Source organism: Lipophrys pholis, assembly GCF_963383615.2.
Source record: "Lipophrys pholis genome assembly, chromosome: 15".
NCBI lineage: Eukaryota > Metazoa > Chordata > Actinopteri > Blenniiformes > Blenniidae > Lipophrys > Lipophrys pholis.
This window is the reverse complement of record NC_137642.1, coordinates 21,240,905-21,268,818: the sequence shown is the minus strand read 5'-3', so window position 1 is coordinate 21,268,818 and position 27,914 is coordinate 21,240,905. Positions and strand designations below refer to the sequence as shown.

Sequence of the window (27,914 nt, the reverse complement as noted above, 5' to 3'; positions counted from 1 at the left end):
ACCCTTATACTCAAATCTGTGTTTATATTGCTAAACTAATCCTTGTGTTTGTCCTCTTTGGTGTAATGAGCTAAATGGGCTGTCGGTCCTGCACATTCAGCTCAAGACACACATGTTAAATCTAGAAAAGCTTTGCTGATTGACTACGTGAACTCCTTTAAACAGCAGCTGATAGATTTGCATATTCAGACCTGCCTCTGTGAGATCTACATGGAGCAGGCACATTGCTTATTGTGTCTTTTTCATTGTGTTTGACTTGAATTGTCAGACGACTTTCATTTGCGTGTGTGAGTTCAAGTCTCCTGTTTAAAAAATGGAGCAGTGTGTTTGTGCTCAATCAATTCACTATTGGAATTCTGGGTCATCTGCTTTTGAACTCTGCATTAAAATACACAACTCAATAGTGTGAGTCAGTTTCGAGGGCTCAGAGGCTCAGCATTGAACCATTCTTTGCGAGCATAGATAAAGTTGTTTTTAAAGAAGTAAAGTATTTTTGTGGATCTTTCAGCTCTGCATTAAAATACATGACTCATCTGTGCAAGAGCTCAGGGACATTTTAGAAAATCACTGGCTGTGTACACAGTATACAACCGCTATCTGAAAAATATGTATATTAACTAGGGATGCAAAAATGCCACTGTGGGATGCAAGATGGTAGCATTTAATATAAGACATATGACCTGTGGATACATGGATCAACATTTGAAAATCCCTCTGGAATTGAAAAGGTCCTACAAGTCTAAATCTTGTTTTTGAGTTTGAAAGTATGTACCCTCGATAGGGTGGGGTTGCATTAGTGCACATGTCAACGCCGAAATGCAAGTGGAGAAACGGTGTGCCTTGTTTAGTTTCTTTGTGTGTTTCTTTTTCTCTGCTATGCCAGCCATATCTTTTGTTTTTAGCAGATGATGCCAAACCCACATTCTGCACACATAAGAATCCAGTTGCCTACTGTGTAGAAATGTCACCCAATAAAAGAAAGAAAATAAGAAAAATGGCACATTAGAAACCTAAACACAAAATGAGATCTCAATCTGTTGAGCAGCTGAAGTTCGAGATCAAACTGGAATTGCAAGATGCATTTAATATGTGTTTGCCTTACAGCACTTTGAGAGCCACGAGGTGTGTGAAGAGTCCGGTGGTCAGAGTGGAGAAGATGTTACCAGATAAATTTCTGTTTGTGGAGAAAGAAATGACAGAAAGACATGTCACTTATCACCCCGGCATTAGTTAATACAACAACTTTCAGTCCTGAAGACAAAGAGCCAACTGATGGCTTAAATGCAGGGATAACTCACAATTTTGAGAGGTTTCCCAGATCAAAAAACATTTCAGGGGCGAGACAGCCAATCCTGTTGTTGGACAGATCCCTAGAAAGGAAAAAAAAAAAGAGAAGAATTCTCCAGTTCATGTGGCTACTTTCACTGATACTGGGACAGGACAAGTGAGAATAGGAATCAATTGCAAAAGAAACATGTGTCTGTACTGTCACGCATGCTTGCACTGAGAACTTACACAGCTGTGGTTATCTGTTATCTATTGACCTTCCTGGAACATATGCGCTGACCTTTTGCAACCTTTGATTCATCGCATAACAAACCATTTCTGGCACACTCTCACACACACACACACACACACACACACACACACACACACACACACACACACACACACACACACACACACACACACACACACACACACACACACACACACACACACACACACACACACACACACACACACACACACACACACACACACACACACACACACACACACACACAGGCCAACACAGGCAAACACATGCGAGTGCAGCGGGCTTCCACATGTGAGTGGCTGAGCACAGTCGCGTCCGTGGCTCTGTGCCCTCACACTCTGTAATTAAAGAGCTGCTTTGCTGGAGCAGCTGTGGGAAAATAAGCAGAGCCCTCGAATAATCACCAGTTGGGGAGCACTTAAATTAGCACTCTGCTGCTCCCTGAGCCTTGTGCACACGCGCCCTGAATCAGCACGACGGACTCCGGTGCTTGCATCCGTGCCAGCCCAGATCCCACTAACTATCAGGTTGCAGTCATGTCACTCACTCCCTAACCCTATATGTGGAAAAGCCACGGTGAGAGCCGTCGTTCGAAACGTTACTCAAGAGAAAAGACCAGAAAACAAGGGGAAGTTTACTTATAGCGTATTTCTCAAGCTGTTTATTATATATCAGCATAGCCCTCCCATTCTGTGAATTTGTTAAAAGCAGATTTATCTATTTTTAAGAAAGCCTTTCTAATATGTATTTAAAAAAAAAAGCTGTTTTATAGGTACCGGTAATAATGGAAACATCTCTGCTACATTATTTGAATCGGTTTTCCTAATAGGTAATTGTTGTCAGGAAACATTTAAGAACGTTTAAGAACTCGGTACAAAATGATGTTCATTTAACGTGAAATTATCAGGAATATCACTAACTAAATGATATATAGTTATTTGGAAGTTGTGGTGTTGGATGTGCAGCAGAGCCAGAATAGTGTAAACCACACCTGGTGGGATCCATGTAGATTGAGTGTTTGTTTTTTTAATAGATTGCTGAACCACAGATGCGGGACATCATCGTAATCTGTGATTTGCCAAACTATCACAGGGAAGCCAGGTAGGGGTGTCAAAGGTGCGTTTTCACTTGAAGTGTTGCCATATAATCAGGATTTTAATTTGATCAATCAGCATTAACCTGACCAAAGATGTAGTTTCATCAATTAGTAATTCTTATTTGGCCGACAGGTAGTACAATTCACCACTCAATCAAGCAGCATTGAGTTAATCATTGATGGAATCTCTTCATTTAATGACAGTACATCCAACTGGCCAAATGTGCAATGTTAGCTTCTTAGTAAAATAATCATGTTTTAGTAACCAAACACAAATCATACACTAATTCTCAATCACTGTGTGTAGATTCTTTGTTTGTCTCTAAAGCGACCCTGACCCATCCTGCACTCTGAAGGCCCCAGAAAGTGTATGTGGCATCTCCCAACGTGAAGATCTTTTAAGTCCAAGCACTTGCACTGTGGGGACCCAATGGGATAAAACGCATCAGTGAGCCTTGGCCACCGATAAAGTGTAGCCAATTCACCACTTTTCCGTCGTCTGACCACATCTGATATATTCTGACCACTGCAGACCAACCAGCAACACTTGTGAGAACTGCACTGCTGAAAGATGCGCTGTCCGATTCCTCTAGCTATCGCATTTATTCCTGATTATGTAATAAGTGTAATTCACTTCACCTGTCAGTTGTCATAAAGTTAAGGCTGATCGGCAATCTTTTTCTACGCCATGTCTGCACTTTAGCAAGCGGTGTCAGCAGAGGGTCATTAACTTTATAACCAATAATCACAGTGGAGTTTGAGTGTTTGAATGTTGTCAGCTTGTCAAGCTAATGTGAAGGGAGCTATTACCTCAAACGACACATTGTGCCAGAAGTTAGCTTTGCAAGGGTAAAGAGAGTTGAACAATGCCTTAAAAAGGTACCGCTAGTGCTTTTGCCTCATTTGAGTCTAGGCTTCAGTCTGTACTTGAAAACACTCCGTCTCGTTGTGTCTGAAGCCTGAGGACTTTTCCCACTTGTTCCCTGGAGAAGGCTTATAACAAGGCTTCATCATACTTACAGTCTCCTCAGAGCCAGCAGACCACGGAAGGCCCCGGGCTCCACTGTACTTATCAAATTATTCTTCAGGTCCCTAGGGAATAGAGAGAGAGAGAGAACAAGTCAGAGATCACATCTGTCCATCCATCTATCATTGTATTTAACTACCTATGCATAGGCCTGTTGGTTCTTCTCTACCACAATCATCAAGCATATCTACATATACATCTATCTACCTGACCATGCATGATGTGTTGATTCATTAATATACCTTTGCTATACAATTATAATCTATCTATCCACTCATGTGTCTACCTCTCCATCATTAGTATGCATGTCTTTTCATTCATACCATATCCACTCAACCATTCAACAATTAAGTTAGTACTTCACATATTTATCATTCATCCTTCCATGGATCGATGCATTCATTAATTTATCCATCCTTCGATTCATCTGTTTTCCATAAATTCATTCATTCATTAATAATCCACACGTCCAACCTTCTTCAATAAGTCTTTGCATTTAACTACTCATCCATCCGTCACTGATACCAATCTACCTATCATTTAATCCATCACATGTCCATCCTCTACTGTGCCAACCATCCATGCAACAATATTCTGTTTTCCCTCTATCCCTGTAATGTCTCATCCATCAATCCATCTACCTTGAGCATCCATCCATTCATCGGTCCCTCTGCTATGTTAATCATCCAAATTGGATTGCTGTTATGGCCACTCTACTACTTAACTACCAAGTCCCAGGAGATTATGGACTGGAAGTCATGACGCTCTGGAGGCCACCATTGTCGTTATTGTCCATCTACTCACGCATTTGAAAAAGTGCCATTTATTGCAGGCGTGGCATGCATACGCAAAAGCAGCATTTCAGAAAAGTTGCAATTCCCCTTGTTTCCATGGAGACAGTATTGGAGCATTTTCAAAATGTTGCATTTTTCTCCACATCTACATGGAGACAGGCCCTGAGCATTTGCAGGAAGTGTCGTTTTCGCACGTCAAAACGGCGACAGAGCCTGAGCGTATCCCAAAATTTGAAACTTAAAAGACGTTTTAAAAAAGTTGCGTTTCACTGGCTCCGAGCAACATAATGTAATGAAAGTTTTGCATTTTCACTTGAAATCGTTGCTGTGTAAACGGGCCCTAAATACATCAGTAGCTTCCTGTGAACCGTTTTTACTTCACACTGTGCATTAGGATGTTTACGGTGTTCACACAGAGTCCGATTCACAGTACAATGGTTTGCATGCAGGAATCAAAAGGACAGCTGTCTTCAAGCACCTCAAGTGGAATCAACAACCCAAGGGATTGAAATCATGCAAACTCTGACTTCCAACTGAAGTATTTGTGCGATCAAATAATTTCCTTATTCTCTAAATTTATCTCATCAGGAAATGCCTCTGTAAGTTCATTTGCACCTGTTAGCCGGACAGCACATTTCCTGCATGCTGGAGCCCCAGACCACATCCAGCCAACCGGCCAGAAACACACATGTTGTGGTTCCAGCCCAAGCACTCCTTGTCCACCCCCACCCGCCTAACCCCAAAACCTCTGACCATACTAAAAATGGATCTCAGAAAAATCTCTTCGCTGCTTTTCCCTTCAGGCCAAAGAAAACTTCCTGAAATTGTGTCCCTGGTTTCCTTTAACTCTGTCCAGTGTGATGAGAATAATAATAAGAAGTGGAGTGCCTTTTTTTTTTTTCTTTCCCCAAATATGAGAGACAATGTGCTCTGACTCAGGCAAAGACTTCTTTCCTTTATATTTTCCATTTAAATTAAAAGACACACAGGGCAGATTGGGGCCAGCCAAAGGCAACCACACACAGGCAACACGACTATCAAAGCCATAGCCGTTGTCCCAATGTGAAAATAAACATAACACTATTTTTATTCAACACTAAAGGACACTTCTGTGGCAAAAGCCCTTTTTTTTTTTTCACTTAATGACAACTAAAGAAAAATTAACAGTGTTTAAAATTTATTGGGAGCCATCCAGTAATGTTTGCTCTTGAGATTGAAAGCATGGGAATGTACTGCCTCTAGCCTCGGCTGTGGATGTGTTACAGTAACAAATGTTAATTCTGTCAATGTAAAGCATTAGTTACACACACAGAAAACGAGCCATCATTAGCAGTAGAAAAATGACTCTCATCAAAGGTTAATGATCTGTGCATTGTTGTTTAGTCCATGGTAAAAACACATACACACACGCATGCACGCGCGCACACACACAAACACACACCCTGGTATATGTATACATACACCAGCCTTTCAACCACGCTCAAGCAAGATCAAAAAATATGTGTACCATATGGATGCCTTTTGGGTTTAAGTCACACAACATTTCAAATATTGAATATTAAAGAATCGGACTTTGAAGTTAATGCTGTCAGTATTTCAAAAAAGTCTCATCTTTCAACAATGGGAAAGTAAGCAAGAAATGTAATTAATTAATTGAATAGTTGTAAATGTGATCCTTCCAATGTGAAGGAAGCTGTAAAACGCAAAGTTCCTAGCAGTTTTGTGCCCAATAGTCGTGAATGTGTCAATTATTTTCAGCTTTAGCCTGCATGCATACCAGTTTAACACATGAGCGATGTTGCTATTGAGCAATGCTGCTGTGGTTTAGAACTGTATTCCTACAATAATCTAAGACCTTGTTTCAAAGGCTACATGAGCTGTTAGCATTGTTCAGAATGAATGGAGCCTTTACATATGAGCATATCATATACTGGATGGTCCTTCCCACTGGAGAATACAAGCTGAAATCACATCAGTTCGGAGTATGAAAGAAACACATTCATGAAGGAATGGCGGCAAGCAACAAAAGAGCCGACGACCAACAGCAGCAGACAGTTATTATAAAGAAAAGCTGACTTTTATTTAAAGCTGCTCATGTGTCACAGATATTATAAGGCCAGCTGATCAACGATGCTACTTAAGAGTCACACATATTTGAAGTTGCTGGAGGAGGACCGTTCACGATTAATGAGACATGCCTCTCTCAGTAAAGGCAATAATGTCTAACAACATTTAATACTAAAACCAATTGTGGGCTTAAAGAGCAGGACAGACAGAGGCTGCATTTCCGCTTTTATCAAAGGACCCGTTTCCACAATGCCGTTTTTAAGCACAAACAGAAAATCTTCATTGGATTTTTGGGACTGTTTACATGACAACATGCTTATAGCCACGAAAAAAGCAACTTATTGAAAACTGCTCCAAAGTTGGAACTTTTTTAAAATGCTCCGGCTCTCTCCACACTGAAATGGGGGAAAAGGCAACTTTTTGAAAACACTCTGACACTCTGTGGATAATGAGGAAAGTGCAACTTTTCTGAAATGCTGCCACTGCGTGTGGCGAATAGTTTTTTTCTACACATGTGCGAGTAGTTCGACAATTAAAAAAATCATGGCAGCCTCCAGAGTGTCATGACTCCCAGGCCATATTATCCTGGGACTTGGCAGTTTTCTATTTAAGAGTCACCTGGAACAGCAATCAGACTTCGTTGTCTGTCCAATGAAATGTTTAGGTGCTCGACATTGTTAATGTTTAAAGCATATTGTTCTCTGTGCGCATGAGTGTGTGGTTTCATTTCAAACATAAACACCTGCAGCAACTTGTGGTCCTACATAGTAATGACATGATTTTCCATTCCTTTCCATGTAAACAGACATCGTTTTCAAAACTTTGTCACGTAAAGGCAGAACATTTCTGAAAGGAAAACACAAACGTTGTGCGATTTCACTTGAAAGATGCAAATGGAGCAAAAGTAATGTGTCACTTAAGTGACTAAAATTCCAGGAGGCGTAAGCGTTTCCTGAATTACTCAGTCTATAATGGAAAGCTAAGTATACTAACATGTTGCTACCAAAAGTAACGACATTGCACTTCATTCACAGTACTGACTTTGTCATAAAACACTATTTTATGTAGATGGTGAAATCTACTTTATTTAGTGGACAATGTGTTTTGTTTTTTTTTCTCTCAACATTTCCAACATACACTTTTGCAAGAATGGTGCTCATCAACTTCAAGATGATCTTTTTATACCTCATCATTCAACTGGCACATGCCAATTACTGAAATATGTCAATCCTTGTCCAATTTCTGTCACTCATGTCTCAACTGCCTCCTTATCAAGTAACATATCAGAATTTGGGGAATCTGATCCTGCATTTGGCAGAGTCATGATTTCAACGTATTTCCACTCTTTTTATACACATTTCACACTGCATTCCAACTTTTCTCGAATAGGTGCCACATGTTTGCGAACTCTTTACACTCAGAATCCCCAATGAGAGTTTCATCAATCACGCGGTGAGGTCCAACACGTTTTAGGAAGAGCACTGAAGTTGCTTTCCTGGCGGGCTAATCTCGCGGTTCCAGCCAGGTCGGCCAGCGGCGAGCTCTCATCTCTGCTCTCATCCGAACCGCCTTTGATCATGTACAATAACGCTACAAAAGAGCGGGAGGAGGCTGGAGGTCAAAGGGTCCGCCGCCGTGCCTTGCAGCACCTCCTTTCATCCCAGACGCTCTCGCAGCTCGCTGCTCTCCCGTCTCTGAATCTGCTGACGGTTCAAAACATCCCACCTCATCGACTGCCTGCCTTTCCAAGGGGCACAGGTCAATGCTCACAGAGTCTACACACAGCAAATCTGCTACTGTGCGACGGCTGCGAGGAGATGAGAAATCCTATTGAAGCAACCAACCTGTTGATCTGGATGTTTTGATGCTTTTATCCATCTGAATTCCCTCTGGTTGTTATCATATATCACCATCATAATAATCCCATAAAGAATAATGGTTCTGTCACTATGCCGTGGTCCTGGTTCTCCAGATTGTGCCAACTGTACTCATGTTTATTTCTGCGGCTTCCTGTATGAGTTCACTTTTAAAGCCACATAAAACAAACTACAGCTTCACAGGCAGCAACTTTTATAGCCATCATCACTGAGCCAACACGTCTTTGCAAATAAATGTCATAAATTATAGTTGTGTGGCATAAACTGTATCGAGATGGGTGGAGTCCCTCACATACTCAATCAAGAGTGTCAAAAGTTCCAACAATCAGAGGATGCTATTTGCAAGCGAGTGTTGCATTCTGTTCTGTGACTAATCATCAAACATGATCTCTCACAACAATTGCTAAAAAGTGGATAAACTAAAGATTGATTGGCCAAGTAAATATTATCACTATAAATCACTGCTGTGGACGAGGCTTCGTACGATCACAAGTTGAAGAAAGGAAACTTTTCGCTCTTGTTTGGAATGGACGCTGGACAAAACGTAATAATGCCCCCGGTTCTGTTTTTAACTTTTCCTGTGGTGCAGTAACCACACTGAATTTAGGAAGAGGCAGTCGCGAGTTCAAAAGGTCACTCCCTCTGTTTCCCTCTTTTCCCTTCCCATATGCACGCACATAAACAGAGGCGCAGCTCGAAAGCCCCGGCTGTCACTTAAATCAGTGCTTCCCAACTGGTCTGGCCTTGGGACCCACAATTCTTCTCAGTCATTACAGTGAGTCACACATCAGTTAGTTTAACTCCCATTCAATTATTTCCATCCATCCATTCTCCTGGGTGCTTATCCTGTTGACGGTGGCAAAGAGCTGGAGCCAATCTCCAAGCGAGAGTACACCTGGACTCCTGCCAGTCCAGCACACACGGGGACAGATAACCACCTCGGGGCAGTTGAGAAGTTCAGTTTACTTTGCTTGCAAAAATGTGGAATGTAGCAAGAAAACATACCATAAATGTACCAAAGAATAATCGGGTAAACGCAGTTTTGGACATTAAGGCAGAATTCTACTTTCATGAAATAACTATCAAACAGGGACTTTGATACTTGTTATAATCGGTGGTGTAGTGGTCTTTAGAGAAGTGGATATACACTAAATGGCCAGAAACACCAGTCTTTAGAAACAGTGGTAATTAAGAAGACTTTGTGAAAATCTGTCGGTCATCGTCACATCATTTCAGTCTAATTTATTGATTAGCAACGTTTGCCTGGTCATGACCCGCCCTGATTGGCTCGTTCGCCTTCAAGCTGTGCGGCAAACTAACCAATCAAATCAGTGAATGCAGTGAGTCCTCGCCAATTAGAGCCATACTAGGGCAGGTCTGGGCTTCCTCATCCTAGGGGAAAATAGGCAATGTGGCTCACAGATAATGCTGATTGCTGCATCAGGGGGGATTTGGAAGTAGGTGTTCGCAATGCTGACAGAAAAATAAGTAGGTACACGATGGATAACACCACTGATTACTATGAACCGTTTTGAGAATAGGCATTTCAAAGGACTTTACGACATCCACCAAACATCTTCTCAAAACTAAATGCTCGATGTCTGGGAATTTTCAAAAAGTTTGACCTTGGGAGCAGTTTTCAAACAGTTGCATTTGTCGTGGCTCGAAGCACTGTTGTTGCATAAACGGACACCCAAAACAATACAAAGGTTTTGTGTTTTTACTTGAAATCGTTGCCATGTAAACTTGATTACAAATGATTTCTTTTTTTAAAAGGACAAACACAATTACAATTTAAACCTTTTATAAATATTGCTGAATTAAAAATATAAGGACAGCTTGTCTGCAGTATACGAGGGAAGAAATGTCCGAGTGTCAGGCTGAAGAGAAAGGTGAATCTGTCAAAAAGAAAAAGGGGGCGTACTGAGAGAGATACATAGAATATGATTTCATAGAAGCAATGGACAAAATTTGAGCCGGATGCATCTTTTACAGTGAAAAACTGGTCAATGAAAGTTTGAAACTGCAAACTGAAGCAGCACCAGACCACCAAACACCCCAAGACAGAGTGTAAACCCAAAGAATTTGTCCTCAGAGAAAAGAAAGTCATTGTTGCAGATTATAACAAAGAAACTGTATTTCACAGAGTGTCTTGTGAGGTGCCTGCAACTTTTCTTTGTAATGGTACAGGGTGTGGTGGTGGTGGTGGTGGTGGTGGTGGGGGGGGGTCGCCTTGGTTCAAAATAGTAAAAATGTAGGTCTCTCAAGAAAAAGACTGGGAACCACTGATTTAGACCATAGGATATATGTAGAGTTTTACGTAGTTTCGGTTCAATTTGGCAGTTAATTTAACCACACTATTTTTTCCAACCCCATGTTAGGTTGACCATGTTTTCCTTCTTATTCCAAAACAAACTTCTGGTTTTCATTGTTTATCAACGGATGTGTATTTAAATTGACTAACATTTTGCACACAATACCACTGTAATTTGTTGTGTGCCACGTAATTCTCCAGAGGTGACTTCGTGCGGCTTTACTACTACAAGGGGGGGGGGGGGGGGGAGAAAGGAAAGAAAAACTGTTGCAGATAATAACATGTCCGAAATATAAGTCATGGCACTAAAGCCTGCTTTTCAGAGGAGCTGAAGATAAATGTACACATTTACTGGATTGAAGTGTAGATATTTTTATACTACTAACTTTGAGAGTCAAACACATTTTGTTAAAATCGGTGTGTTTTTTCTCCATTTGTCCAGAAAAACTAAAAAATGTAGCTGTTTATATTTTCTACACAGAGGAGCCATTGTTTCACTTTGTCATTATTCAATGTATAATTTATATTGATACCACCGATTGTTGAAGGAGATATTTTAGACATACAAAAGCAGGGTGTGTAACTTCCTAAATTTCTGGTTGTTGAAAAATGATATTAATTTGACAGAATTTTCTATTCATTCGGAGGAGGCATACTTTAAATTAAAATGATCAAGCATCTTAGAGTAACGAAATAAGTTCCTCTGATTGGTCACACGGTGTGAGGTGACAGAGCCTCGGGTGGAAGTGTCGCCACCAGATGAGGAGATTTTTTGAATATATTTTCATCAACAATAAAGGTATCAAAGAGCTTTAAGCCCAAAGTAATGTTTTTTTTTTTTCTTCAGAATTGTACTCAAATAAAAGGGTGTTGCATTAAATCAACTCCCACGAGGGCAACTGGCGGCCTGCTGAAACTACTTGAAATCGTTGGCTTTTTTGTTGGTCGCTCCTTGTGTGTCTGAGGTCCTGATGACGTTTGCTGAGCTCTATGTTACTATTCTTGACTTTGTGAGTCAATGTCAAATCTACCTGCAATAAATATATTGTGTTTCTGTCAGATAATGTGTCAAATATTCACCTGAATTTACAACAGTGGCTGGTAGAGTGTGTTATGACGAGCGTAGACAGACGCTGGAGTATGAATTAGGCTTTATTGCTTTAAGTACTTGCATCGGTACTCTGTATCGGCAAGTAGCTCAAGGTCAGTATTGGTACTTGTTCTTTAAAAAAGTGATATCAGTGCATATCCAATTAAAATAAGACATAATTTGTTTAAATCTATTTTTTTTTTTTCATGTATTAAGTATCTCAAAACGGGGTCTGGAGTCTTATTTTGTAGAATCAAAACCATGGTCCCCTTAGTTCACAAGGATCAAGTCATCACTGATTAAAAGATCTATCGCTCAAAATTGAAAATCGTATTCTTTATTCTCTTCTGACGACTGAATTCTAGTTTATGAAGCTCTATTTTTACATCCACACACTTCACAACGAAGAATTTCTGGGAAACAGAAGAAAATGCGCCATCAGAGAGTTTTTATGTAAAACTGAAAAAAAACCCACTGCAGCAGCAAATCTGAGAACGGGAGTCTCCAAACCAAAGTGCATTAAGTATAGTCAAATCATGGATGCATAAAGAAATAAAATTGAATGATCGCCTCTGGTACTAAAATCGCAAATAAAGTCTCACTTTTCCTTTCTGTTGAGGTAAACACTGGCCCCGTACACTATTTTGAGTATTTATGGTGCACACAAGCATGCAAACAAATGATAACTACCTCGGGGAGAGCTGCCCCACATATCCGCCGTAGATACAGCTGGAGTCGCTCAAATTAGATGAATGTTTAAACAATAACCGTTTTCTAACTCCCCTTTGTCTTGCACGTTTGAGGAGCAGTAGCAGTTGTCGGTATAAACTCCACCATTTGTGGTTAATGTTTGAAAAGCCGCTGAAGTGCTTCCCAATTAATTTAAACTGCACTGTATATCTTAGCCGACTCGTTTTTTTTTCTTCCCGGAGCCGCGTGACCCCGGAGAACAGCAGCGATGTGACACTAATGGGCAGATTCCTCCCGGACTCTAAATGATTACCACATCACACGGTCACACCAGTACGGAGGTGTGCACACACACACATATGCTCCTATTGAGTGGAAACAGACACACGCGCTGAACAGACCACACACACACACACACACACACACACACATATATACACCCATACGCTGCAGGCACTGAGTCTCCACTGAGCGTGCTCTGTCTTTGATAGCAAACAGTATTTAAATTATGTGCAGTCTCATTAAATAAATCTCAGCGCTGATGTAATTATCAGAATACCGTCAGAATCACTAGAGGTCACATTCTACATGAAGTACATAAGCAAATAAAACTGTGTGGCGAGCTCGCGGCTACTTGGGCACTCACCCAAATGGAAAGTGATGCCACATGATGTATTCGATTGTGTACGCACTTAATGGAATGAGACGATGACATACATTCATTAGTGTATCATATTTCTCGGCGATGTGTCCGGGCATGTTGTAAAGGCACCTTGTTTTCTGCAAAAGAGAAGGACCGGGCTCGTGTCAGAAGGTTAATCATCAGGTCGGAATCCAGTAAAAATGCTAAATATTTGCTTTACCACGAGGACACAAGGATATATTTAGATATGATGGCTGTGGAAATGTCAAAAAATGTTCAATCATTGACTGCTTCTGCCTCATTTTCCAAGAAAATTGTCAATATTCTGCAGATTTTCAACATTACTGTGTTTTTAATGATACTGAGAAGCTTTTAGTACAAAAGTGGGACATACCTTTGAATCTCATCAGTGATTGGATTGTCAGACTGCAGAAGTCTTTGGTGCCACCAGAATGACCCATATTTGTGTGCAAACAATTTCATCTCTTTTGAATCAGATTGTCTTCCTGCTTTTCCAAATATTTGACTTCACATGTTTAACTTTCAACCTCTGAAAGCCTTGAAGTGCATGATGACAAGGCACAATTTATAACTCACGGGTGAAAATCCAAACCAAGCAAACATCTGAACACCTAATATGTATGAACTAAAGGCTTTTAGTTTTTCTTTATATAATTAGTATCTACAACTATTGACACATCACACTCATGGTTTGACATTATTACCTTTTTATTCACATTTAATTTGTCTTTGTTACATTTAGTTTACGAAATACATCCTTCCAAAATAGTAAGTTTTAATATTTCAACAGTTTCTTGCCTCCAATCGTCTCTCTTCCAAAGGTCGCTAGTTTAGTTTGGATGTCATTTTCAGAGTTGTAAGTGGAACCACTGCCAATTCCCAGTTACTCAACAACACACAATACAACTTGTGACAACTTTAAGTTCACACGTTCAAATTCTTCTCAGAATGAACTGTAGTGACTCTGGTGACGTCCATCGCTGCCATCACATCAAACTTTAGACAATGAAGGACTTCAACTTCCTAAGCCACTGACCTTCTCATTTACCATCAGCTGTACCTCACAGCTGACAGCTAAACTCACAGAGTGAATGTTATCTCAGCTGAACATCAGCCTGTTGGCCCTACATTGTCACTGCAAAAACTACGCTGGCACAATTCCTGACGATAATGGGGGTTTTGTTTATTAAAACCATTTATTCGAATGTTAAATATTCATGGCTCCGTTTGCAGATGCTTTGGGGGAAGGCCCGGTCGCACACTCTAAATAACAACAGACACTCACCGAGACGGATAACCACCGACTGGATTGTAAATAAATACGTGTTGAAAGCTCACTCAGAGGGGAGGGAAAGAAGGCAGACGCTGGGAGAGTTCCGTCCAATTAAACGGAGCGAATGTCCACGCCTTGTGACAGGCTTGTATCTGCTGCTGCCAGAGCTTCAAATGGCAACGTACATGTACACGTGCATGTGTGTGTTCATTACAAAAACATTACATACAGTAAGCCCTGCAGGACCTGTGGCCACAAATTAAATATTCAACCTTGCTGGCAAGACATACCGCACAATCCAACTATCTGTATGAAACAATCACCACTCATAAATGTAAATGTTGTATTAATTTACATATTCCCAAAAGGCTTCTGCTTTTATTGTACATTTAAAATGCAATTTCCACTCCAGCACTTAGATTCAACTTATACACTGTCCAGGAAGGCGAGGAGCTTAAAAATGGTCCTAAAATATAGAATTAGATTAACTTTCTTCTACATTTGTATCTCCAGAAAACAGCTGGGTTCATTTAAGTTAGACTACATCAACACAGTAACAACAAACTACCAATCAAGTTTGCAAACTATCTTTTCCAAAAACTTTCCAACTTGTAGATTACACTGTTTGTGGTACTTTCAAGGTCACGGGTACAGCAAAAATGTAAAAAAGAAAAAAAAAAGAAATTACAAACTGAAACACGGACAATGAATAAGGCCCCGTTTACACAACAAAATTTTCAAGTAAAAACTTTAAAAAACAAGGGGAACAAAAACACTCTGTGTAAACAAGGGAAAAATTTAACTTTTTGAAAACACTGCTACTGCACTTACACACTACGGACGTGGTAAATAGTTCTTCACATACGCGAGTGGATGGACAATAACAACAATGGCGGCCTCCAGAGTGAAATTAAGCCCCGTCCATAGGCTCCTGGATTAATAATTTAAATTTATTGTCTGTCCATTCGATTTTCTCTGTACTCGCCATTTTTAATGTTTATAGTGTATTGTTTTTTGCGCATGGTTTCATTTAAAAATGGTTTTCAGTGTTTTTGCTGTTTCCATGTAAACTGACATCATTTTCAAACTGTTGCTGTGTACCATAAACCAGGTAAGTGAAGAATAGTACTTATGAGAAACATTCCCAAGTAACTTAATATTTTCTTTACAGCTTAAACGTTCTAACTCCTATATGTAGTGATTAGAGACAGTATTCCTTTTTGTATATTCTGGTGAACAAGGCTGGTGATGTGTGAAGTCACAGTGTAAATGGATACTACTATTCAAAGCTGAAAAACATGATTAAGCTTGAATGATTGGTCTCAATCCAAATATTTGTGACTTAAATATCCCTGCAGTGTGAATCCATTTGGTGCAATGATTAAACTTGCATACAATGTATTCCTCGTGGGTGGATGAGCAATGCTTATAGAACAGTCGCTGTGATTTTCTTAAATCTTACTTGAGTTTTAGAAGAACAGATGTAAAAGAAGAAAAAAATGCCTTTTCAGCCTGCATTCCTGATTAAAAAAATCACTTCAAACAAACAGATGGAGAAAAAAAAAAAAACAACTCCAAGAATCCCCGAACTATGAGGATGATTTCTTTGTTAACGGCTCAGTAACTGTATTCTATTTTGGTGTTACTGCTTTCATCAGTGCGAGACAGTTCTGTGAGAACAAAGCAAAAGGTCAAGGAGAGTGCGAGGCAAATTCTTCTCACAGAAGCTTTTGATGGGAGTCCTCTTGCACTTTTGCCATCTTTTTTTAAGCAGCATAACACAACAAAGCGAGAAACAACTCCCACTTCCCCCCGCGCTGAACACAAATATTATAACTGCTCCTAATATATTGTGCTGCTTCTTTTAACTGTTATAACTGGACGTGAACTGTGATTAACAACCCAGAGGAGTGAAATAGAGGGAAACATCGGGACAGAATTCTGATGCCTCCATTTCTCCAAACTTGGTCAGCGATCAGTCACACCCATGGCACTGACATGTTTCGGCTCAGCTGTGACCTAGAAATGGTCTCCTGTAAAATAACAATAAAATCCTTCATATTTCAGGACTGTGCTTTGATTCATTTAAGGCTTCATCTGACTTCATGTGTTAGTCAAACAACAGCAGGGGGAAAACAACCACACTTTTGTTCAGTGAAGGAAAATGTGAACGAGATGAAGTAGATTGACTATAACAGTTGCAGAGTAATCACTGGTTTAAAAAATAAACTGAGGAATTACAATGACAATGTTGAGCCGTGTTTGGAGTAGACGAGTCAAACCAAATTTCCTTCAGGGCTCACGTACAGTACAGCCTGAACTGATCTCAATTGGGCCCGCCAAGTGAAAGCCTACATAAATTAACAAATCTGAAGTTTTTCCCTCAGTTACAGAGAAAACAGACATATAAAAAGGGAATGCACTGACATTGTTTGAGGTCTGTGCTGTTCTGCACATAGTAGCAGAGCGCAAGATGCAAGGAGAATCAGCGTACATGGAGAGACACAACCAAGAGGATCTGATAGTGGACAGAAACATCTGTGCCAAGCAGGGTCTAGAAATCACGATAGGACAATCCCCCCGAAGTTATCTGAGAACTCGAGGTCAGGACTTCAGCCTCCACACTGACAATCAGCTGTCGGATTACCAACCGGGCAATGGGGTGGTTGACAAACAAATCAAAAGAGGGCAATAGTGATAGATGGGAAAGTACCAGCTGACAGCAACATCAGAAAGAAAAAACATGAAAATGGGGAAAAGTACCACGGTTTAAAGGAACAGATGTGAAAGGTTAAAGCTGATGTGGTTCCCGTCGTTGTTACAGGTTTACAGGCTTCATGCCGCTAGATTCTACTTCCACATTTAGATACATGCTGTTTTCTGGACTTGTGCTGCATTCCATGGTCCAGAACGTCAGTAGCCGATGGCCGTGAGTGATGCGTTCAGGTGCTGGACTCCGTGCCTGAGAAATCTTCCTCCTCAGAATCACAATCAGCAAATAAGTGATAAATCCAGGGTCTACACCATCTACACACAAAGGAGTGGCTCAGTCCCCTCAAACCTTCAGTTTGATCTATGTGTGAAGATAGTCCACAACCATACTGGGCCAAAGCTCATTTGCAAAGAACTTCTCAGATCTGATCTCAGGCTAGGTGAATTGGAGTCATTTTTCTGGCATGTGAAGATGAGTGGGAACATCCAGCTTGTCATCATCAGACCGTTCACAATCCAGCTCGTATTTTGCAGTTTCTGTCTTTAATTATTCAATTCTGAGAGCAAAACTTACTCCCCAAAATCCACATTAAACTGCAGGTAATAAATTTAAAGCTGGAGCGCCTGCTGGATCCTTAAGGCAATGTGTATTTGTCAATACCGGTCTTTTAAGATGTCTGTAGTATTGTTTTTTGATTTACTGGATGCATTTTTTAAATGTGGTTGCTCAATAAGGAGCAAATGAGTTTTTACACTGCCATCGTGGTTTGACATATTGATCTGTATTCTAATGTTCGGATTGAGCGGTTGTCAAAATTTATTGAACCATCAATGATCCCACCTGATGAATAATGAATTTCAGTTTGTAGTAATCTTTGACATGTGATGCTTTGAGGAGAACCCCCAGGGTCATTTTGGGTTATGATTACATAATTACAGGGCATTTTTCACCTACACCCTGCTTTGAGAGCCCTGGACTTCCCTTTCCTCCCTCCGACCCAAACATTCATATGCACAGCTGCGAGACGTGTCCTTCAGCGACGTGCCACTACCTCATCAATCACCACCCAAGGAGATGCGTCTCATCGAGAATGGCAGAATAAGCGTCACTTTGTCAGGAACTCACCAAACTTTCTGAAAGGACGGCGCTTCGTGCCTCTGACATCTACTTTTCAGAATGAGCAATTGCAGATGTTACTCTGAATTTTGATACTGTCTCTGCCCTGAATCCACTCCATCAAACAGACAAAAAACAGACCTTCTGCTCTCAGTGAAAGAAAATACATTTACTCTGCAGAGAATAAATCCACTGTCAAAACTGTAAAAAAAAAGAAAAGAAAAGATTACCGTGTATGTTTGACAATCTGAACCACTTATCAACATATTAGTCTGGGCGAGCATTTTATTCAGCTATTTTTTATTTCTTTTCTTTTTACTTACTGTTGGACTATGTGAAAGTAAAACTATTTTCTCGAAGAAAAAAAAAACAACTATTTGGCATAATAAAATGTTTTTGCAGTGTAATCTTTCTATAAAAATGTCAGCACACCATAGTTTCGAAATCCATGCTGCGTAATCGGTATGAGAAGCGAAAACGATGCCAGCTTCATCCGTTTCATGCAGTTCCCTCCGCACAGTGAGGCCTTCTGTGATGGGATGATGAAGCGGCAAAAGCCAGATTCAGCGCCCTGACCGGAGAACAGTGATGGGCTTTGTTTCTGCTGTGCTCCCGTGGGACCCAGCCTGGCTGATGGTAATAGGCTTGTGTCCATATGGGGGGATCCAGGCCATCATCCAACATGCAGAGACCCTCCATTAAGAGGACACTTTGTGGGTGATTGAGGCAAAATGCATCAGGGGAGATTTCCTATGAGGATTCATTAAGTTGCTGAAGTGAGATTTATGAAGGGCATCAATCTCCTGATGAGAATAGTCATGGTGATGTGATAACAGTGATGATGATTTTTCAAGTAAAGCACCTGTTGCTGCCACTAAGGCCTTGTTTACATGATGTTTCAAATGTTTTGTGTTTTTAAAACGTTGTCGGTTTACACAGAAACGGCAGAGATGCTGAAAACGATGTAGATGGCATGCCAGACCACAAGTTGGTGCTGTCGCTTGTTTTTGTAAGAGACACTATAAACATTAATAATGGGAGTACACAGACATTTTTATGGGCAGACAACAAAAGTGGATTGTTATTATGGTGACTGTCATTTATAAAACTACAAAATCCCAGGAGAATAGTGACATTTTCAAAAAGTTGCATTTTCAGTTGCTCTGAGCATCATTGTCACTAGAAAAGTTTTCCATTTTCACTTAGCCACAAGTCACAAGACTGAAATGCTGTTTTGGATTGATGTGAGACCATGGTGAACTGCTTGGATGAATACTAAATAAAGTTTACTTTAGTACCATCAGGAGGCAACAGTAATTGTTTAGTACATTTTGTGCGAAAACCAACAAATCACCACATACTTTATGATGCTCGAAGGTTTTCTCTTGCCAGTTCGGAAAGTATTTTATCACTCACTATCTAGACAGCTTCACGACACTAAGCAGCATATTCAAATGCTCATTCTCTCTGAAATGTCGGCCCAACACTAAAACTCATCCTTCTCCTCCAAAGACTTGCCTTTTTCAATAAATTGACCTAGAAAATATTTACAGTAATCACATTACAGCATTGAATTATCCTCAAGTCAGTGTATTTATATCTTTTCCAGTCTGTATTTGGTTTTTTTCCAGTGCAACTTATATTTTGTATTACTTCATGCGTTTTGTTTTGACAGATGCACCTTTACGCTCAGGTGAGACTAATAGACCAGAAAATGTAATCAAATAAACTATTATACCAAAACATGCATACTTCAAACGTGATGAGTTTGCAGACCTGTATATCTTAATCCATTACGAAGAAACCCAACCGTTTGTTTGTTTTGAGAAGAATTTCAGAAGGCTACTGAAAGTCTTTTCTGATTGAGTGCAGTGAAATTACAGTCATCGCTGTTGACTGAGTTATTAAGATTTAGAAGAACTTGTAGGTAAAATCAGTCCTGCGTCTTGAAACCATCCGTGGAAACTAAGAGAAGATGTTGTTTAATTAGAGTTCTGTTTCATTAAAAACAACCTTGTTCTTGGATCATCGTGTTTCACTTCCTGTCCCAAAAGGTCGGTATGTGGATGTATGTTGAGACCACAGCTGCAGCAGGAGTGGTGCAAACACACACACATGCCTTATTAAGCTTGTCAATCAACTGCCAATTCACTGCAACCTTCAGATGCAGCCAGCCAGCCAGCCATGCAGGCAGGCAGTCAGTCGGGTCAGACCAGATGAGGCAACAGCTGGCCGCTGCTTTCAACTCACTGAGGCTACCTGGCTTGGCATCAACTGCTCGCGACAGACTCTCTTTGCCAAATGCTGCATGGCGGCAGGACGAATGGGCCGACCGCACCTGGGGAGCGAGGTGAAGGAAGGGATAGGCCACGCAAAACGCCGTTCCAAAAGGTCAGGCACGACAAACCCTTGGCTGACTGTCCTCAAAAGCCTCGCAATCATCTCTCTGCTACTCCAGCGGAGCTGGAAGGATGAGAATAGAGAGAGGGGTTTGATGGCACTAATAAGGCCCGGAGAGACAGGTGACATCGTCCTGTAGGTCGATCAGCGACACGGTCACCCGAAGGGGAAGTGAAAAGGGGCAGAATTATTCCACTGACATTATTCCGCTCTGAATTTAACTGTCAAGTAGTCAGCGGCTAAAGTGACTAATAATTTCTCACAGCAGTCACTGATATAGTGTGAGTGTGTGTGTGTGTGTACACATGGAGATGACTGAAAGGAGAGAAAGCCATCAAGCCTGGCGCTCTGCTGGAATTCAGCTCCTCTCTCCGGCCTCCCTATCATCAGCCAATGTCAGTGTCAGCATCAGGTTGGGAAGCAGTGATCACGGAGCTGGACGGAGGGGAAAGCAATCAATAGGTGACTTCAGGGCCGGGTGGGACGAGCGGGGGCGGCCATCACAGAGCTCATCATCAGGTTGCATGAAAACAGCCCTTCAGGAACGTGCGTACGGGGCAAGATTCATTGACATGAGCTCAACACAGTCAAACCTGCCTGATCTCGCACTGTATTAGTCCTTTATATATTGCTATAAATTATCCTCTTTAAGACATTTACTGTGGCAATTGAGGTTAAATAAAGGGGTTAAGACCACTGGCATGCCTCCCACAACAGTAAATCCCCCCCACCAATTCTCAATAGGGATCTCCTCTCTACGACCATTTCCTCCGTTTGCCTTTTCACCAATACCGCTGCTGTGATGACGGCTAATAGAACTCAGTCGGAGGACGAAACAGTAAAGAGAGTTTGATTTAAGTACTCACAGCTTTTCCAGGGCAGCCAAGCCATAGAAGGAGCCATTCCTCAGCAGAGAGATCTTGTTGTTGCTCAGGTTTCTGTTTAGGGGCAAAAGATATGAGAGAGAGAGGAGAAGACGAGGTGAGCATGCAAAACCAAGTGAATGGAAGTACATTTGTAAATATTTGAAGGGGGGGGGGGGGGGCTGGAGGAAATTACTTATTCAAATGGCAGATAAATTGTCTATCCTCTGACTGTCAATATGTTGGCAGGAGATAAGGATTTATGTCTGATGAGATTGCAGCTGTAAATTACTCATCCTGGCACACGTTTCTGTCTTGTTTATGGCCGTTTGTGGTTAAGGTGGGTAATGATCCAAGTCCCCCCGACCCCGCCCTCTCTCGTCCTCCACTTCTCCATGTCAAAATATCGGCCTAATAGAAAAGCTTGAGGAAACGCCACTTCAGCACAATTCAATCATCCGTTGCTCCGATCAAAACACCAAACAAATCAATGAAATGCACCACAGGGATCTTTAAGTGATGAATTAATATTCACAAGAGATGCCGCACTTCCATTTTGATTATTTCCAGGAAGACCGCCACTGCATTTCCTTTTGCTCTTTGTCCTCTTGGATAAATTATGCCTGTGGTGAATGTAAAATGAGAAGCTATATGTTCTGTGAGCATCAGTCTCAGAGGGAGAAAAAAATCTAAAATAGGCACACAGTGTTTGGACAGAACTTCCTGCTGAGTGTTACTGGCAAGCTATAACATACACACAATCTTGTCACATTACCACAGTCAGCCTTGGGACTTTGGATTTTTCTCAAACCTTAAAAACGGCACAGTGAAAACACAGGAAACAGCAGTAAAGCTGCAGTCAAATGGAAAACAAGCAATAACGCATTGGTGAGAATGCTGTATATTACATTGTGCCTTGTATATCTGCATTATATATTATGCAGAATCATGTTGTACTTGTCCAGGCTCTCTGTTATTTTACCAACCGCTCATGTTGGGATAAACCACTCACTAGGAGTTCTTGATGGTCGTATGGTCGTATCGGGGTGAACAAACATTTGTAGATCCCGACAATGGACTGTTGGTTCTGAGGTCATGTGCACGTGGTTGGTTCTGAGTGTGGGAAGTAGGCCATCATTGGTGCAAATCACCACTGGGCTTGCACTGGTGTAAATTGTGCTGCAAAGGCAGATTTCAAGCTGAAACTACTGAGTTTTTGGTCATGAATTCAACTTGCAGTAGAGATGGTGAGGGTTTAGTTACACTGTAACAATCAGAGGACTATAGGGGCACAGACCACCGAGTGGATTTGTTGTAAAACAGATTTTAAAAGTGCCACAGTAGTTTAGTACATACAGGCTTTTCTAGATGTACCTCTAAAGGTATCTGTGGTTGTCCTGTAACATTGAGGGGAATCGAACTTGAACATGTCCCATCCCAGCTTACATAAAGTTGATGTAAAATTTAGAGACTGAGTAGACCATTAAAGGTCGCGGTTACCTGCAGCTCAGGCTTGAAACATTTCATCCAATAGATTGAGTTTTTTCAACCTGCCCTTTAACAACTTCAACTACTTTCTCTTGTATGAAGTCACCAAAACCTTATCAAACACCTCAGAGCAAGGCAGAAGTAGAGACACTGTGAGAGAACAGATCAGTGTGGTAAGTGGTTGACAAAATCTACTTCTTATCGATGAACTTAAAAAAGTATTTTGATGTATCAATCAGTATGTTGTTGATTTACATTAAAATATGACAACAGTTGTAAATAACTCATTGCCTGCCAACTCTCCATCATAACAGATCAAGTTATTCCGTCAGCATGTTAAGACAGGTGATGTGAGTTTATAAGTGTTGAATCTGTTTTGATTTTTACTTTTTACAGCTGCCCTAATCAATATTTTTGATTGACTGCAAGTCAGGACAAATTACTCTCTTCAAAACATCAGTTTCCTTGACTTTACAGGGTGTTTTAACAGCTATTAACACTCTGTTTTTCCTTTTTTTTTTTTTTTATCTGCCCTATACTTCTCATAAGCACAGCAGACTGGTCTTCAAAAAACATTTGCTCTACAAAGACTTGCACCAAAATGCAGACGTTAATGACACAATGAGCCAAATGTATGGGAACTCACACAAAGACAGACACACATTACCTAAAGTGATGCAGCTCTTTTCTCTATCTGATCAAAATGTAGACGATACTTTTTACAACCTGCATGGCTAAAAAGGCTCAATTGGAATAGTCATATTTACTTCAATATTAACACTTAAGTTATAAAAGTTATATTGAAAAAGATTTAATTAACTATTAGAACACGTCAGATCTATAGATATGCCAATAGTATTCATTTTATTAGTTTGACATTAGAATTTCCCAATGTAAGCATAATAATGGTCTCTAATCTTTTGACCACTTTGTCATATTTCAGACCCATTAATTAGCATTTCTGGAAGTTTCTATCTTTTTTTAGAGTGGGTGTTAAACGGTAAATGGATTCTACTTATATCACACTTTTCACCTCCTAAAGTGCTTTACACACGATCACATTCACCCATTCACACAAACATTTACACCGGCGGGGACATCCGCCATACAAAATCGCAATCCATCCATTGGGAGCAATGTCAAGTACACTTCCACAGGGGGAGATTCCAATCATGGGATAACCACTCTACCAACCGAGCAACATTAACATGCTGCTATCCTTTAATGTAGACGTTGACTTTTTTAGTTTACTTATGTTATTATTTTGTCAATTAAACCACATCAAGAACATATTTTTTGCAAAGCATTTTTAAAGCATATGCACTGTATCTTTAAGCCACCTGCGCAGACACATTGGACCCAGTATACTCATAATATTTTGTGCGCTTGTGTCCGCCATTAAAAGACTGGATGGTGCACATGGTGTGCAAAGAAATGTACAAAACAAAGAAAATGTTTTCAAATAAATTCTTCGCAAATTGAATTGAAGGTGGTGACGCAGCAGCCATGTCTGCCAAAAGGAGAGCTACTGCCAAAGGGAGATCTAAAGTAATATAAATCTCTTTTTTAAATGTATTAAATACAGACACGATCAAACAACAATAACATTTCAGGCATTATTAATTATGAATTACATTTGCCCATATATATATATATGCATACACCTTGAGTAGATAAATGGAGGGGACTGGAGGACTGGGTGCAGCTATATTGTAAAAATGACACAAAACAGATAAATAGATACTTAGTACTGTATCTCTGGGTATGTTTGGCTTATCCACCAAAAAATAAACATCACTGTTTGGGAGCATCCTGGTTTTGCCCATATTTAGCTAAGTTCCATAATATGCCATAACACTGGAATCTGCTCCACAGAAAAAACTCCTGTTTGTGTCGGCAACTGCTTACATGCCATTTCTTATTTTTTAACAGCACTGTAAGCTGCGTCAGACAGAGTGATATACATCGTGCTTATTCTACAGCCTAGATTCAGATCATTTTCAATACACCTTGGACGGCGATTCTGGATTTTATATCTGCTAAAATATTGATTACTTGAGCCGACTCTTAAATCATTTGCTGCAGCGCGGCTCTCTTCCCTGCTCTCTGTGAGCACACCCACTTCATGTGCCGCCTTCAGACCTCCACTACATGTGCGATGCTGCATGTCTTCAGAATATGATCACCCCCTGTCACTCACCTACACACACACAGAAACGCAGAGCTGCACAAGGTCAGACCCCCCCGTCTCTTTTTAACACGGTGGGCTGCGGGGATGATTGGCCAGCTTTAGAAAGGGAAGGCTAATTGGGATGTGTCGCCGGCCTCCCCTGCGACGACTGAGCACTCGTTACGGCTGCAGCCAACGTATACTCGATTTTAACCCCCGGATTAAGCAGCGGGATCCCACAATGCATTGTGCTGAACGGGCAAATTGCTTGCCAAAGTGCTGGGAGAGCAGAGTGGAAGTGTGTGCGCGTGTTAAAACAGTCGTCGTGAAAACGAGTGATCGTGATGTGACGAGTCACCAACTCACAAAAAGAACAAGATTGCAATTTTTCTTTTTTTGTTAAAACAACCAACAAAAAAAGTCTATTTTTTTTTCTTTTTTATGATTAAAAATAATCCTGCCTTACATTGGAGTGTCTTCTTGTTTACTCTGACAAGCTTGCCTGTGCATATTCTCTTGGGAAAGTACCTTTTTTTTTTTTTTTTTTCCTCCCCAGAGTGATAACAGTTGTCTTGGCAGGAAAAAGCAGGACTGAAGAAAGGAAGTCCCCTCTCAGCAAAAGAGGCCAGGATGGACACAAAATCGCCTGTCAGCACATTCTTGTTGACATTTTAGATTGTATTTACATTTGGGCCTCCCACAGAAGCAAACATCTGAGAGCATCACATCTCTGTCATTGTCTTAAAATCTACCTATTTACAGAGAAGTTGCCAGATCTGTCGCGAGCTGAGCCAGAATCCACTCAGTAGAGAGATCTATTGGTATTAGAAGCAGTAAGAAGTTAGACTTCATCAATCAGCAGCTCCATCCGGTTGCTACAGCAACACTGTATTATCCATCAATAAGAAGAGAAAGTTTATAACCACCACCACTGCACAAATGACTTCTAATTTCTTGCCAACAACAGATGATTGATACAAACTTTTAAAAAACATTACAATCTACATTATTTATGTTTGATCGCACCAAAAGCTACATACGCCATGAATCAACAATCACATTTTCTAGACAGTGGGGAGCGAAATGCAAGTTTTCAAGGGCAGACAATACGTCACCGGAAAGTTTTCGGGTGACATGAGGGGTTGTTTGCTTTACATTCTGAACATGAGTAAATGATCGTACCGATGTCTCGGAGACATGTATTACACTGAAAATATCACTAGAGGAGAACAACCGTTTGTCCATCAGGATGCATACAGAGGAAAAGATTCATAATTGAAGGTCATTTCCACTTTGGGCGGCTCAGTTCAGGTGTATGTTTGCGACGTGATCACGTATTGCACAATCACACTGATGGGTTGGAAGGCTTTAGACTCGACAAATTCACGTTGGAGCTGAATTTGGAGGAGAGAAATGCAACATATTATATTTAGTAATACAATATCATGCGAATCAAGACAACTTCTCTGTTCAATGTGATCCAAACAATTATATAAACAAAGGGGGGACCTCTCAAAAGAGAAAAAATATCTGAAAGAAAGAAAGCAAATTTCAGGAAAATATATTGGAAACATTTCATGAGAAGCCATGTCTCGATTCAATAATAAAAAAAAATGAATACATGTTGGCCAAATTGGAAAAATTTTGCATTATAGACCTGTTTTATCACCTGGTGATAAATAGATATATTCACAAAAATCATTCTAAAGGTTTCTTTCTTATTAATGTCATGGGGCATTTCCAAAGATGTGGGGGTTTTTTTTGCCACTTTTTAGATAGATTCCATTACTATTACCAGAGTATTATCCCCCCTGTTTTGGAGAGCAGACGATTCAAACACTTGACAGGCCTGCCGTGGCTTATTACAATTACTACAAGACAATCGCATTGGGTGAGGCAAAACTGTAAAATTCGATGAGCAAAATACCTTGAGTTTCCTTTCCCACAAATCAATCCGAATACTTACACCATGCGCAAGTGGACAGAGATTTACAAAAAGCCAAAAGAGAGTAAGCAACATTTCAGATGGAGTTTCATTGTTGTTTATCCAGACATCAATATCCTGCTGCGACTCTTGTCAGTTTGGATTCCTCATGACACAAAGCTTTCTGAGGACAGACAATCGCAGCAGATTTGAGCCAGAGTGGTGTCAGACGGACATGTGAGAAACTGCCTTGGAAACTAAGCAGGTCATTTCTCACCGCCTCTCACACACAGGACCACGAAGAGATAACTAAAAGCTTGTGTAACGCTTTCTGAGGGCATGCAGAGTTTAATCCACGGCTCCACCCCATCGCTCACCATTACGGTGAATCCCAAACACATAAAAGCAACATTGATCTTCAGTGCAAAAGATCAAACTTTCAGCTGTGGCCTGTGGTCCAACTGCGGCCCGCAGCAAGATATATAAATATAAATAAATATAACCTTCGCATAACGCTTGTGCTCGACTGTATTGTACTTTGGACTTTAACACTAGAGACCTGTTTACATGACAACGTCGAAGCGCATTGTTTTTGTGTGTTTGTTTAGGAATAGTTTTGCATTTACACCGCAATATCTTGGTTTAAGAAAAGTTGCGTTTTTCAAACCACCAAGCAAATGGTAAAAATGTCAGAGAAAATGTGGAATTTTTTTTTTAAACAATATCAAATTGGGGCTGAATGTGGCCCCTGAACTAAAATGTGTTATGAAACCCCCGATCTAGGTTTTGACCTATGTTGAATCCCCCC

The 27,914-nt window shown here is 40.6% G+C and overlaps 1 protein-coding gene across 1 annotated transcript in view; it reads right to left on the bottom strand.

Annotated features, from left to right (window-relative positions):
* Window positions 1-27,914, bottom strand: part of adgra1b (adhesion G protein-coupled receptor A1b) — a 229,241-nt gene that overhangs the window by 181,710 nt on the left and 19,617 nt on the right. Inside the window, exons 2-5 of the mRNA XM_080481140.1 lie at window positions 21,528-21,599; window positions 3,657-3,728; window positions 1,299-1,370; window positions 1,103-1,174 (exon numbers count right to left, since the gene is read on the bottom strand). Of these exons, the coding sequence (XP_080337266.1) occupies window positions 1,103-1,174; window positions 1,299-1,370; window positions 3,657-3,728; window positions 21,528-21,599 (288 nt within the window). The remainder of the gene's footprint in view (window positions 1-1,102; window positions 1,175-1,298; window positions 1,371-3,656; window positions 3,729-21,527; window positions 21,600-27,914) is intronic.